A 16,172-nucleotide genomic window follows, 5' to 3' on the forward strand; every position below is an offset into this window, starting at 1 on the left:
ACATAAATCAATCAAACCCTGATTTGTAGCATATACCAATTTCTATGGTGTAAAGACTCACTCTGAGGCCAGCTGGTCAAGCTGGTGCCAGCACACCACTGGCTTTAAGGCTCAGGAAGCTCTTCCCTAGCAGCAGCTCACTGAGAGAAGCAGTGAAAGTATTATTATTTCCATTTTCAGATGAGGAACCTGAAGCACAACCGTGTCAAGTGACTTGCTTAAGGTTATGTATCTAACTTGTATATGTGGGAGCTAAAATTTTAATGTGGCTCTCCTGACTTTCAAATTCAAAGCTCTTCCTGTTATCCCACACTGCCTTTTCTATCTCTTGGTAGTTCCATATTTTGAGGTAAATGAAACAGTTCATAGGTTTGTAAGTATGAGGTTCATGTCCTTTCTAGCACAAGCTTAATGGGAAAAGACTACCATTTCTTTTTTTTAATTCCAGCAGCTCATTATAGAATTTTAGAACAATAGCGTTGGGAAGGAGCTGAAGAGATCACCTAGACTTTCCCTTACCAGTAGCTTATATTTCATATGTATTTCACACTTCAAAAAGCATTCCCTCACAATAGCTGTCATGTTAGGAAGGTCAGTCTGCAAGCATTTTAAGTGCCTGTAAGCACTGTGCTAAGTACTAGGCAAAAAAAAAAAAAGACCCTGTTCTCAAGATGACAACATACAAATAACTATGTTGTCTATGAAAGCTATACCTCTGACTATGTATAACCAAGATACAGGCAGGATAAATTGGAGATAATCAACAGCGGTACTAACATTAAGCCGTATTAGGAAAGACTTCTTCAGATTTTGACTGAGACTTAAAGGAATTCAGGAAATTCAGGAGATGGAGCTAAAGGAGAGAATTCCAAGAGGAATTCCATGGAGGATGGCCAGAGAAATTGAATGGATTCAGCTAATGGAGTTTGTCATGTAAAAAATAGCAAGAAGTCCAGTGTCACTGGATCTAGGAGTACAGTACTTGCAGAGGGCCAGTAAGGTCTAAGAAGACTAGGAGGGAGGCAAGCTGATTTTATATTTTATCCTGGAGGTCATAGGAAGCCACCCTATTCCTTGAATAGGGGATGACATGGCCAAACGAGTGCTTTAGGAAAAGCAATCTGATAGTTGAGTGGAAAATAGAGTGGAGTGGGGATAGGCTTGCAGCTGGGGGACCAGCCAGAAGACTACAGCAATAGTCCTAGAATGAGATAATGATAACTTGAACCAGGATGGTAACAGCATTAGAGAAAAGAAAGGGCTATATAAGAAAGATGTTATGAAAGTAGAATTGATAGGATTTGGCAACTGATTGGCTATGGTTGCTGAGAGAAAGTAAGATTTGAAGATAACACATAGGTTTTGAGACTGGGTGATTGGGAAGATGGTGGTGGTACCATTGACAGAAACAGGAGAGTTAGAAAGAGAAGACGGCTTGGGCTAAAAATAATGTGTTCAGTTTTGCACGTGCTGAATTGAAAATGTCTACAAGACATCCAGTTTTAGATGTCCGATAAGCAGTTGGAAATGTGAGTCTTGAGGTTAGGAGAAAGGTGAGGACTTGATAAAAGTAAATCTGAAAATCATCAACATAGAGGTGATAATTGAATACATGGAGACTGATAAGATCACAAAGAAAAATAAGGTAGAGAGAGAAGAGAAGAAAGCCCAGGACAAAAGCTTAGAGGACATTCATGGTTAATTGTTGTAACCTGGATGAAGATCCAGTGAAAGACATTGAGAAGGATTGGTCCAACAGGCAGGAGAAGCAGGAAAGGATGATGTCACAGAAACCCAAAAAGAATAGAGTATCAAGGAAATGAGAGTGATCAACAAAGTCAAAGAATTCCAAGGCAGTAAAAGTATCATCATCATCATCATCATCATCATCATCGTCATCATCATCATCGTCATCATCATCATCAACATCATCAACATCATCATCATCATCATCATCAGTTACTTCACTCTACCAATGAGAAACTCAGACTCACAGGACAGAAGTGGCGTGCTTATAGTCACATAGCTAGTACATGATAAAATCAGGACTCATACCTAGGTTTTCCAACTCCAAATCAAAATTTTGTTCCACTACATAACTGTGGTAAGAATGCCAGTAAGTTTCTCCAGATTCTCCCAGTATCCAGTTTCAATGATTCACAATTCATAACTTTGTCCAAAGACTTATCTGGGGGAAGAGATGGTAGAAGCTGATTATCTGGGAAAAGATTCCATTCTGGGAGCAGCTGGGTGGTGCAGTGGATAGAGCACCAGCCCTGAAGTCAGGAGGACCTGAGTTCAAGTCCAGCCTCAGACCAAACACTTGAAACTTACTAGCTTCGTGACCCTGGGCAAGTCACTTAACCCTAACTGCCAAAAAAAAAAAGAGATTGCATTATAGCCATGGTCATTTCAGAAGGATTAAAATCAAACTCAAAAACTGTGAGGCACCATATATAGCTTCTCTGCTCCAGAAAAAGTCAATTCCTATATTGTTTGGTTTCTTTTTTTACATTTTCTCTTACTCTCACAGTGTACTGAGCAATGAATATAGAAGGGGAAAAAAAAAACCTTTAACTTCCTCAAAATAGTTGATTAACTATTATCTCCCTGGACCTCTAAAATCTCTATCTCCTCACATCTTCAGACACTTTCCTCAGTTTTCTCAGAAGATGAGGCGCCTATTTAGGTTCATTTAATCCTGTCTGGAGTCTTACAAATTATAAAACAAGTGTGATGCTATACTATTCTACACACATACTAAATTCAACCAGAAGCGAGTTGACAAATTCACAGAAACATTTCCCTTAAATCTGTGGGATATTTTCTCACACATAGAGAGCAGACATTGTTACATTTCTATCGAAAACACGACTTCTAATGTGTTACTAATTTGGGTCCCCCAAAACAAACTGCCCGGGTTTCTTTTTTCTCATTCACATCTGCCAGCTCTCCCATTTCCCATTTGCAGAGTATACACACAACAGAGGAAAATACAGCCGCGCCTTTTACCTCTTTTTGTTTTCATTTATCGCCTTGCAGCAGGTGAAGAAACAGAGTAGATGACTGGGGAAAACATTCCTGCTCAGCGGCCTGAGGCAATTTTGCTTCTTTTTGCTCCTTTTTGGTTTGCATGTATGCGTTGATTTTTTCTACCAGCTCAGAGCTGGTTTCAGTTTAGTGATGCTTCTATCATGAGTTTGTATTCTCTAAATTGTGCCCTTTATCACTCAGGATATAGAAATTCACATTAGCACCAATGACACTGGATAACATTTGATTTGGTGCCTGTGTGAATGGTAGTCATAATTTCTACTGCATTTATACTTGCAATTTCCAAAAGCTGGCTATCAGCTGCCAGCATCTTCTTGGAAGAGTCAGTTGCTCTTTCCAGAATCACAATTGCTCACCCAGTGTCCTATAGTGGGTCAGCAACAAAGTCAGAAAGAGCCTTGTTTCTTCTATGGCCACTTCTATTAATACATTGGGTCATGGACCTTTAGGGCTCTTAGTTCCAAGGTGACATGAAACTGTTTCCTGGGCTCCTTTTCCCTGTTCTACTCCATCAAAAAGCATTTTGTAGTATTTATTTGCAAGTGGTAGTATACTTGCAAGTTGCAGAAATACCCACAAATTCAATTTCTTGTATATAGCTTATTATAATATTGTTTTCCCTGATGGCCTAAGGTATAACCACTCATTAATTTATCCAAAGTCAACAAACATGTAGTGAGTGTCCACTATATGCGAGATACTTCAGAAAAAAACAAACTCTGTCCTGAATATATCTGAGTCGGTTTGCAAAAGGCTATTATATAAGACTGTACCCTAGAGTACCAACCAAGGTTTGAATCAACTTGTCAAATGTCAACTTGAAAATATCGACCTCATTGGGTATATATATAGATATAGATATATAGATACATAGATATATACATACACATACATACATACACACATAAATACATATATACACATACTTATGTACATACTATACACACATACATATATACACATGCATACATACACATACATACATATACATATATTCATATATATATACACACGTATATATATTGGACCCAATTGAAGGCAACAAATAAGTATATAGCCTAGTATCTCACAATTTAGATACTTTGGGAAATGAAATTAGGAGGATCATAAGCTTTTTTTGTTTGTTTTACATCTGTGTTACATGTTCACTAACCAGTCAATTCTCAGATGTTTTGCAAATGTTACCTGGCTCTTTGCTGTTCTTCTCCCCCCTCCTCCACTCCAAGAGAGTAGAGACAAACAAGCTAAGAGAGCAACAAGAAGAAAAAGTGCTCAGTCTCAGACCATAGGAGAAACTGATGTTTCCACATTGATGTGGAACTGATGAGTTTCCCAAGATGTGGAATTCCATACAGGTTGTGGAGAGAAAAATTCAGACATTTCACACTGAAATGTGTACTGTTTATCACTAAAGATCTGGATGTCCTTCTTTCCTACAGACAAAGTAGTTAAGATGTGATCTTGCCATTGCAGGTGTCCTGGAGATAACCCCAGATGACCCCCGCTGGATCGGTGCCTGGTGGGTAGGCTTCCTGCTCTGTGGTGCCTTACTCTTCTTCTCCTCTCTCTTGATGTTTGGGTTTCCACAGTCCTTGTCCCCACACCCAGATCCCACAGTGGAGAGTGAGCAAGCCATGCTCCCTGAAAGACACTACGAGAGGCCCAAGCCCAGCAATGGGGTCCTGAGGTACCCACTTGAGGCAGACAACAGCACTTCCTGTTTTCAGCAGCTAAGAGGTAATGAATTCTTTAGCTCCTAATGATGCTCTCTAACCTTCTGAAGGTGAAGAGTTAAATTCACCACCATGTTCTGATGTGAGCTTAAAAAAAAGTTGTCTCTGTCGTGATTTCCTCAATTGACACTCAGCAAAATTTATATTTGTTGAATGAGATGTTTGTTGAATCAATGGTGCTACACCAGGCCCAGTATAAGAAGTTGTGCCAACTTCTTTAGACCACTACAAGATTTGGTATATCTTGCTATAGAAGTGCATTTTGCAGGATGGATCACCAGTATTCCTGAAAAGCTATTTCTAAAGTGAATTTATATAAATATGAATTATTTTTCCTGTTGACTTGCATTTAAAAGTTGGAGCTGTGTTCCTCTGGCCAAGGTATTTGGCCTCAGATATAAAAACATTGTATTTAAAAAGTAACAAATCTTTTAAAAAGCATTTAAATGAAAAAATGATAATGTTTCTGGTAAATTGTTAGTAATCAAAGTGCATCTGTAAACATTTGATGAAAGAGACTCAGGGTTATATTTTGGTATTTGATTCAACAGCTTAAAAACACTTGGAAAAAATGAGAAAAAAAAAGAGACCAGAAGATATTGAACTCAAAAGCCCCTTGATCTCTATCAAACCTGTCCTTGATAGCATATATGCAGTGATCCCTGGTTTCTCAGGTACTGTTCCCTGGCAATTTGTTACAATGGCTCAATTTTAGAAATGAAGCATCCAGGAAAGCAGGTCCAAAGTAAGGACAGCATTTCGAAATGAAAGAATAATGAAATAAATTAGGGCCCATGTTACTAGAGAATTCATCCGAAGGAACCTTAAAAAAATCTATAAAGTTAATCTGCAGATGTGGCAAATCCAATCTATTCCTGATCTTAAAATCCTCTAATAGTAAATGTGTGTGTATGAGTCTAGAGTTTGTAGGCTGGAGTATACCTATATATTTAGAAACTAATGCAATTTCCCGGGAAGAACCAATTAAATTGATGGATTTCCATTACAGTCCTATACTGCACAAGTTCGGAGTAGGTCATAAGAATTAACCGTATTTTTGTTGTTCAGTCACTCAGTTGTGTCTTACTCTTCATGACCCCAAGAACCAACTGTCCGTGGGATTTTCTAGATTTAGACAGAGATGTATTCCAGACCTAGATCTGGATCTAGATACGAAAATGGCCTGCCATTTCCTTATCTAGTTTGATTTTGGTTTTGCTTTATTTTAATGCAAGCAGGAGTTAAGTGACTTGCCCAGCCAGGGCAACATAACTATTGAGTGTCTGAGGTCACATTTGAACTCTGGTCTTTCTGACTCCGGGCCCAGTGTTCTTATCCACTTCACCACCTTAAGAGTATGCATTTATGTAACAAAGGGGATACCATTTGAGTTAGTCTAACAGTGTATGTTCTTTGGGTTGAAGATTGTAACACGCGTTACATATGTTAACTCATTCGATCCTCACAGCACCCCTGTGCGGTAGGTGCTATTATTATCTCCATTTTACAAATAAGGAAATGGAGGCACAGAGAACTAAGGGACTTGGCCAGATTCGCACAGCAAGGAAGTGTCTGAAGCAGGACTCAAAATCAGGTCTTGCTGACTCTAAGTCCACTAGTTCTCTTTGAAAACAAAAGATGAACAACTTTATTCACTGTGCCACCTAGCTGCATCCCCACCACCCCCAAGCTTTCTGAGGGCTGGGACAATGTCTTTCTTTGTATATCTAGCATTTGTACAATATCTGACACACAGTAAACATTTAATAAATGCATGTTGATGATAGATTGATTGATTAAAGAATTAGCATTGCAGGTGACCACAATGGAAATGGAAATATATATGATGGGTATAAAAGCAGTCTACAGATACTCCAACAATGACTTTTTAAATGAAAAATGGCATATATGTCATCAAAACATGTATTATTAGGAAATGAGATGAACCACCAGTGTAGTAAAAGTCAGATGCAACAGCTGGATTGTCCAAATATTGTACTGATATCCCCCAAAATGATAAAATAATGAGAGCTAGACCTTCAGTGCATATTCTACTTAAAATATCTTAGAAAGCTAGAAATAGGGTGATAAGATATGGCTGGATTGTGATCATCTCATTGTAGGCACCTGGGTGGCACAGTGGATAGAGAGATGGACTTGAAGTTAGGAAGACCTAAGTTCAAATCTAGCCTCAGATACTTAATAGCTTTGCGACCCTGGGCAAATCATTTAACCTCTGTCTCCCCCACTTTCTTCATCTGTAAAATGGGAATAATAATAGCATCTCCTACATAGGGTTGCTGTGAGGATAAAAATGAGATGATATTTGTAAAGTATTTTACAAGCCTTAAAGTGCTAATTGATTCTAACTATTATTAGCTAATATTATTATTCATCAGTGAAAGGTATATTCACATAGGTGAAATCGCTGATGCACATAAGTGTTTAAGCATCAAAGCATACAGTGAAAGCTGTATCCCATAAGGAAGCATAAACAATACATACCAGCTACTTCTCAGTAAATAAATATGAATATAAGCATATGAAGTTAATAGCTCATTTAATAGTGTTTTGACTCCTGGAAATGTCTGCAGTTCTGTTACCAATTCCAGAAAGACAAGAGAATGGCTCAGCTTGAGAGTAGTGTACCAGAGAACTCTAGGATTTTATGTATTTGCCCTTGACTTTTCTTATAACTTGGCCCCATAAGCATCTCTGTATTAGAAAGAAACACATACAAAGCAAACAGACCCAATTCAAAAAGCTCCAGGCCTGCTTTTTAGTGATGCCAAGGCAAGATGATGGAATCTGCTGTTCCTGAGGTCCATCTGCTTACCCCCTGATGATAGAGTAGCAAGAGTCTAGGCATCAGTTTGATAAAGAAAGAAACCAGAAATGAAAAGGGGTGGGTATCAAGTGGGGGCTAGATTACATTCTAGAATACTGATCAGATTCAATAAAAGGGACTACATTGGGGCTTGCCAGTCCAGATTTTGCAACACATAAGGACGGCTCCATTGTTTATAAGGGGAGTCACAACATTTTTAAAATAAAATTAATTTTAATTCAATTTCATCTTGAAAAAAATATATTTGATGTATATAGCACTTGCTAAGGACTGAAAAGAAGTAAAATGAGAGTTTAACTGAATAGAACAAATTGAAGCTGCTATTCTCTAGCCTAGGGAAATGACAAAGGGTTGAGGTAGGGAGGGATGTCACAAAACCATGCAAATAATGAATGGCTATTGCGACTCCATAAAGGTTGAGTGTCACCCAAAGGGTTTTTGTCTATATACACATAGGCTGTACTTCCAATAATTAATACTTCTTAATTTAGAATTAACCATACCCAAAGGCTATGTATGGGTTCCACTAATAAGCATAAAAGAAAAATCTGAGACTGAAGGAAGGCAAAACAACTCCAGAAATTCTCAGAAGACAAAACACTTTTAAATGAACTATTGATTTAATCAACAATTATTACATATGAAAAAAGAGCTGGTATGTATTATTTGGTTTTTATATGTAGCAGGATGAGAGGATCATAGTGTTAGAAGTAGAAGGGGCCCACAAGGCCATCTAATTCAACCCCTTGGTTTTACACCCAAAGAACACAACAGACAAAAAGGATATCGATCAGGGTCACACGGCTAGTTAAGTGTCCAAGGAAATGTTTGAACACAGGTCTTCCTTACTCTAGATCCAGTACTCAATTGACCAAGACCCATACAAGTGTGTGTATATACATATGTACACATATATGTGTGAATGTGCATATATATTTTTTCGGTCCAGACTTGTGATTTCCTCTGGAGAAAACTCTTTCCACTGGTGCAGATCAACATCTACTTTGGAATTTATGGCCTTGGCGAGTATCCTAGTGCTCTGAGAAGTTAAAGGACTTACTAGTGCAGGTAGTTTGTACCAGTGGCAAGACTTGAACCCAGGGCTTCCTGATTCCAAGGTCATCTCTCTATGCCACCTATCTATAGAACAAAAACTGTATGCAGTGTTAAGTGGCATTCCTTGACTTTGTTTAAAATGTATACTCTCAAAGACTCATAGCGGATAGAGTGCCAGGCCTGAAGTTAGAAAGACCTGCCTCAGATATTTACTATCTGTGTGACCCTGGGTAAGTCACTTATCACTGTTCTCCTCAGTTTCCTCATTTATAAAATGAGCTGGAGATGGAAATGGCAAACCACTCCAGTATCTTTGCCGAGAAAACCCCAAATGAGGTCTGGGAGAGTCAGACAGGACTGAAACAACAAAGAAAACTCTCAAAGAGATTACTGCAACATTAAGTCTATTACCTAGTAACACAATCAAGGGTTTTTAATGTGTTAATCAGCCAATGAAAATAGGAGGGTCAGCTGATGTTACCCTAAAAGTAACATTTTAAAAATATCTCACTTTTGCAGTTTGAACTTGCTGCTTTCCTCCTTATTTTTCAACTTCATTCATAAAAAGCCTCATATTCTATTTCATGTACTACTCGGGCTCCAATTCTGGGGTAAGAGAAGGCAAGGAAAGGATAGAAATATTCTATTCTAGAAAAACAGCAACTTTGCCTTCCTCCTACCACTGTGACATAGAGGGTCTTTAGAAAAGAGAAAACCTTTGCTTCACAACTAATTTTCTGTCTAACACTCTTAAGCAATGTCTATGCTTAAATATTTATTTCATTAGTGTGATAGCTATTCATGACAATGATAGATAAGCAATACTTTTTGCTCTCAAAAGGAATTTCCAGCCTAATTTAAGGGAAAAAAAATACGTATGTGAATTGTGCTAAGAATAATGACAAAACAAATACAAAAAAAAAAAAAAAGAAATTGTATTAATTGAATACATAATGGAATGAATCAATCAATGAAAAAGTATTCGAGCATTTACCCGGTGCAAAACTTTGTGCTAAGCCCTGGAGATACAAATGGAAAAGCAAGACAATACCTGTCATCAAGGATCTCACATTCTAATGGGGTAGACAACACAGACAAGAAGTTTAAACTATAAGTCAAGAAAGGTCCAGGGCTATGCTGGAGCCACCTCTGACTGGCATTTATAGAACTGACTCTTCAATTTTCAGTCTGAGCATTTACAATTCAGAAATTAGCAAATGCTACAAATCAGGACTTGATGTATTGTTTTGTTAGTAGTTTAGACTTAGAATAATGGAGAAAAATTTTAATAATGCAGATCAAACTTAAAAGTATGCCATGCATACATTTTTTTCCAGAGTTGATTGTTAAATATTTACCAGCACAGCATTAGAAATGTCCCATGGTCCTTAGGATGCAGTGGGGCAAAGGATTTTCTTTAATGTTTTTTGTTTTTGTTTTTTGCTTTTTGGTGAGGCATTTGGGGTTAAGTGACTTGCCCAGGGTCACACACAGCTAGCTAATGTTTTTTTTTAATTAATAAAATCATGTCTGTTTCTGATTTTGAACTATTTAAAAGTATCAAGGACTTTGGTTTTGAAAACTTCATTTTCTGGGTTTTCAATAACTATTGCGGGTGAGATGTTGGGGCTGTGGTACCTGCAAAAATAGTTACTGGATTGCATCTCAGGGTGTGGGCTGGAAGCAGGTCAAGTGATAGCAAGTTTACAGAAAAAAAAAAATAGAAGACATCTGAGAAGGGTAGACTGAATTAGAAAATCATAGAATCTTAGAATTGGAAGAAACTTTAGATAGCATTTAGTCCAGAGTTCTTTTCGGTCCACTTTCACCAAAGCCCTGCAAGAAAGCTGGTATTTGAAATAGAATGATTGAGAGCTTTTCTCTCTGATGCTTACCAGAAATTTGGCATTTTGCTAATACTGTTGTCTGGCATTCTCAAAACTAGAGAGGAAAAACTACTAGATACAACTTTAAGAAGCATAGACAGTAGTTTTCCGAAGGTCTTCTCAGTATCACAGCTTGGGTAATCCTTAAACTAAAGGGAATCTTCTTGAAGATGAAGTAATGCTATGGAACACCAATTAGAATGCTGTTTTCTGGTTTTCTGCATGAAATCCTTTCTGATTGATGTAGGACTCTCCATGAGGGACATATGAGTAAGGTACTCTAATTTGCCCTAATCATAAGCACCAACCAACCTCTCTTTGTGCAATATGATTTTTTTTTTACTTAGTCTCCTACACGGGCATCTAGGTGGCTCAGTGGATAGAGCACTGGACTTGGAACCAGAAAGACTCATCTTCATGAGTTCAAATCTGGCCCCAGACAGTTATTAGCTGTGACTCAGAGCAAGTCAACCTGTTTGCCTCACTTTCTCATCTGTAAAATGAGTTGGAAAAAGAAATGGCAAACCATACCTGTGTCTTTGCCAAGAAAATCCCAAATTGGACCATGAAGTTGGACATGACTGAAATGATTCAACAACAACATGCATAAAGGACAACTGGTTAACACCCCTTCCTAAAACTGTGAAACAACAACAACAACAAAAACCACTTCATTTATTTAAAGTCAGAAATTAAATAATCCCTTAAAGCAGGAATTAACAGTTTCTTTCAAGGCTGCCAAAGATGTATAAGACTTCATACGTTTTCCCACAACATCACTACCCTCCTCTCAAGCACTAAGTGGACTTCCTCTGCCCAAAAAGGCATACAATAATCACAATCTGGTGTATCTATAAAACAGAAAAAAAAAAAACCCAATACTTGCAGGATAAATTTGTCCATACAATTTGTATCTTTAGGCTCCAGTGGAAAAAACATGAAAGATGTAGTGCTTCTACAGAATTAGCTAGGAAGCATGCAGGGACTCATAGAATCATAGGATGGCTGGAGGAACATAGAGTTGGTATACTCTAGCCTATCTCTCTCATTTTCCAGAAGGAGAGAGTAAACTTCAGAGAAACAATATGGTGGAGTAGATAGAGTAGTAGACCAGGGCTCAGGAAGATCTGGGTTAGACACTAGCCAGATTACCCTGGATAAATCACTTAAATTTTCTGGACTTTAGTTTCTTCATCTATAAAGTAAGGAGGTTAGAATTATCATGGGAGTTTTCTAGCCTGGGTTCCATGAGAAGTCATGGGGAATCTAACTCATCAGGAGGTCCACAAGACTAGAGGTCAAAAAGTGAGTAACCAGACTGAAAGGAAAAGATATTTATTAATGTACTAAGGCAGAGTATGTGGACTGGTAGAAGCATCAGCTTATTAGGGTACAAATTTGGTTTTTGTATCTTTTTAGGATCACTTAGAGTACAGAGCCAGTAAGCACCATTCTTTGGCAGAAAAAAGAAATGAGGAAGTGTAAAGCCTTTGGGTCACAGGAGTTACTAAAGATCAAATTTAATTCTGTGGAAGAAACATTTCTCTGTGGTTAGTCTTATCAGAATTCCCTGTATTAGCAGGAAATCTCTAAGACTGGGGAGGCTTCTTTTAAAATAAAATCATTCTTGCACATCTTGTTGACACCAACAGGGGGGGAAGTAAAATAACTCACCATTCTGCTTGCTTGGTCTCAGAAGGTAATTCATCTGGGGAGAACGATTTTCTCCCAAACTCACAGTGCTTAGGTTCATCATGTCCTCCATATATTCCTTGTCTTAGGTCCTTTCTAGCTCTAAATTTATGATCTTATGATCCTATAATGGCAAAATCTAGTCTAGAGTTTGGATGTTCTGACTTCATTCACAATGTGAAGCAGTTGTATTTCTTGGAAGATTCATTAAAAGATCAAGGCAGAAAATACACAAGGCTTACTTCTGGTTGCTTTAAAGGAGAAGCTAAAATAGGAGGTATAACTCTAATTCTGGACCAGTCTTCTTACTCTTACTAACAAACAGCCCTTCAGCAAAGGTATGTTTCTTAATGGGCCCTCCAAAAGTGGAGGGGCTAGCTGTATGGGATTTATTCCCAAAGTCCAAGACTGTTTCCTGAAGGTTTTAACCTTATCTCCTCAAATCCAGAAAAGTGTATTGAGAGAAAGGCTTCTAAGTACCTTTGGCACCAATCTAATTTGCAGGTGAGGTAGAACCATAGATGATATCATTCATAGTCCTGTACAGTAATAATCATAGATTACTACAGATATACATATCACAGCTTTGCAACCCCTGTGGAACAGCCATTGTAGTGACTATCTCAAGACTTGTTTACAGTGTAGACAGAAAAGAATAAGATTCTTGGAACTTGAATATGTAATTGTCTCCTCCACAGAAAGAAGTCTGATAAACAAAGCTGTGTTTCACACCCAAGTTGTTCAAACAGGATCTTTTTTCTTGGTCAACTGCATACTTTGTAAGAAGTCTGTTAGCATCCTCCTTTAAAGGTCATACTACTTCTGGTCAGGAGAGCAAACTCTTTGCATTATTTTTCAGGCATCAGAAATGGATTCATGTGGGTCCATTCACTGCTACATACCTGGTTTCCCTTGTGACTAATAGTGTGCATTTTGCAAAACGTCTGGCCAGAGTATAATCCATGGCCCTGGAATTAGCAGTAATTTGTTGATGTGAAGATCAAATAGTGTTCTAATCAGCTGAGCTAACTAGTTAAGAATAATACATAGCTGACATGTTTGTCAGTTAGCAGTCTTTCAAAAATTTATTTAACATTCAGGGGAGTCTGGTGAGCATAATGGGCTATTTCAGTAGTTTATGTTAATTTGTTTATAGGCTTTTGTGAGTCTTTTATGTCTTATGTATGTTTCTGTGGCTGTCCCATATCCCTACGTCCATTATGTCTTTGAGTGCCTATATGGGCGTTAGGGATACTAATACCCACATTGGGGAAACATGGGCATAAGCTATGATTATGCCTTAGATAAGAGACTTCTCCAGGGTAAAAATCTAGGGTTGGGGCATGAGCCAAAGAAATAACCTGACCCTCTATGGTCAGGCCTCCAGGATCAGATTGGGTTTAAGTGAAGCCAGAAGAGGTAGGAGGTGCCTTGGGCTACAGGTCACATCTAAATACTTTGTATTTACATATCTATAAACTTGTTATCCACCCCATCCCACCCCCAATGGAATATAAGCTCCTTGACAACAAAGACTCTCACTTTTGTGTTTGTATCCCCAGTGCCTAGCATAACTCCTGGCACACAGTAGGTATTTAATTGAATAATTGTTGATCAATTGAACATTAGTGCACATATTAGCATTCAAGGATGTTTGGCTTTAAGAAAAGTTAATATGTAATAGTCAAACCTAGAAGCACAGTGTTATGCCATGCTAGCAATAATTAATAAAAGAGGTCAGTGACACTCTCAAATGCCAAAGATCCCTCATAGAGCCCACTTAATGCTTATATGCCCTTGGGTGTTCCTGAGGGTGGCAATCAACTCTGATTGGTGAACTAGTAATGAGAGAATGCATATTATAATGAGAAGTGGGCTTATTCTAATGAGGCTCTGGGGACATGACTCTCATCACTCAATCTTGGTCAAAGAGACTTATCTATACCCATATCAACCTGTACAGAGTAATCTAGACAAAAGGGGGAATCCATTTTTACCCAAACTTGTCTAAGTAAAACACAATGGGCTGGAATCCATCAATTCACCTAAACTAAAATTTCTTTACCTTTTGAGCCATCTGTGTTTTCCCTCTCATTATCAGCCCTGCATTTCAAAGGCTGCCTGAATAACCTACAGGGGCTGATTTCTGAATGAACAAGTGAAAAGGGGGGGGGAAAGCCTTAGTCCTAATTCAATAATTGGTTATTAATATAAGAGAAATAATCATTTTCTCAGTATAGAAATAGTCCATGACATAGGAAATCATAAGATCATAGATTTAGAATTGGAAGGAGCTTCAGAGGTAACATAATCCAACATCTTCATTGCACAGATGAGAAAACTGAGGCCAACAAAGATGTGACATGCCCAGTGTCACAGAGGTAGCAAAAAACAGAGCTAGGGTGTGAACTAGTTCCTCTGAGTCCAAGCCCAGCCTTCTTTCTGTTGCAGGCATTGAATAGACAGGGACTATTCACTCGGAAAAAAATTCTTTATTTTATTTTTAAAAGGTTTTGTCAAAGTTTTCCTTTAAATAGCCATCTCCCCATGTACATTTTTGTTTTATGAAAATCAGATTTATGAAAAAATTTTCAGGAATACAGAGTTTTCTTTGAATTAGAGCCAGAAGAGATCCATGCAACTTGACTTAGGAACTAAATCCAACCACCTGATTTTACACATCAGGAAACTAAGGCCACAAAAGATTAAGTATTTGCCTGTGCTCACAAAAGTAGCAAGCAGCAGACAATCATTGTTAGTGTTAGTGTTGGTGTTGGTGGTCCTTTCTTTTCCAAAAGCAAGCAGCAGAGCTGGAATTTTAAATCAGTTTCCCCAGGCTCTAAATCCAGGTGTTCCTGGCAATGTATCCCACTACCACTCCAGCTGTTGCTTAAAGATGTATGTGTGTGTGTGTGTGTGTGTGTGCATATTTGTACACACACATATATACACATATATGCATGTGGGTATATATGTATATGTATGTGTATGTGTGTGTGTGTATGTGTGGAGGGAGAGGGGGGAGAGAGAGGGAGAGGGAGAGAGAGAGAGAGAGAGAGAGAGAGAGAGAGAGAGAGAGAGAGAGAGAGAGAGAGAGAGAGAGTGTGAATATGTAAGCAAGTCTCCACTGTCTGTGTATTAGGAGGAAAGTAATACTGTATTTTACTTTTGAAATTTGAGATATGATTTCTTGGGGGGGGAAGCAGTGACATAGTCACTTTTTAAATTAAATTTTGACTAAGTAAATCCAACTAGCTTTTTTTTTTTTTGCTAAGCATATAGCAACTGATGGAAAGGAAGGGTGAGGTTTTGAAATTTGTTTTGTAATTCGAGGGAATTTTAGTTTTGCTTTTTGGTGGAGAGAAGTACCAAGAAGTAACTAACCTGGTGACAAATGTTTATTGGACAGTAATAGAAGAGGATTGCAAGTAGTTGAGGGTGTAGTGTCTGTACTTGGGAGTGCCTCACAGGTAATATTTTTCTTTTAATTTTTCAGTTTTGAAGTAGTGAGGAGAGAGGGTGAAAAGGCAAGGAAGGGCAGCCCCAAAATTATATGAAACTTGTGTTGGAACTAGAATTGGATTATTGGAGTTATCCAGTGTAATTTTAAGAATCGAGATAAGGAATCCGTTCTCCGTCCCTGGGAGAAATTCTCTCTACATGATGGCCTCTCACCACCATATCTCTGTATTTGGCTCTAAGTGCAACCTCTCTTAGAGAAGCGATGGCTTTTGCAAAAACCCGTTTGATGTAGAAGTGGAATAATACTCCCCCACTCTACAAACACACACAAAAGCAATGTGACTGCCATGCAAAGATGGGGACTCGAAGGTTTGTGAAAGCTTTTTGTATCCCAGCCAGGGTCTAAAGGGAAGGAAGAGCCGACTACTTTGGAGCATCTGA

The 16,172-nt window shown here is 38.3% G+C and overlaps 1 protein-coding gene across 3 annotated transcripts in view; it reads left to right on the forward strand.

Moving 5' to 3' along the window:
- Positions 1 to 16,172, forward strand: part of SLCO3A1 (solute carrier organic anion transporter family member 3A1) — a 376,694-nt gene that overhangs the window by 302,225 nt on the left and 58,297 nt on the right. For all 3 annotated transcript variants that reach the window (XM_020964444.2, XM_020964465.2, XM_020964475.2), the window contains exon 4: positions 4,528 to 4,791. In XM_020964444.2, coding sequence (XP_020820103.1) covers positions 4,528 to 4,791 — 264 coding nt within the window. The remainder of the gene's footprint in view (positions 1 to 4,527; positions 4,792 to 16,172) is intronic.

The sequence above is a fragment of the Phascolarctos cinereus genome, unplaced genomic scaffold (assembly GCF_003287225.1).
Source record: "Phascolarctos cinereus isolate Bilbo 61053 unplaced genomic scaffold, phaCin_HiC Scaffold_3;HRSCAF=262, whole genome shotgun sequence".
Lineage (NCBI taxonomy): Eukaryota > Metazoa > Chordata > Mammalia > Diprotodontia > Phascolarctidae > Phascolarctos > Phascolarctos cinereus.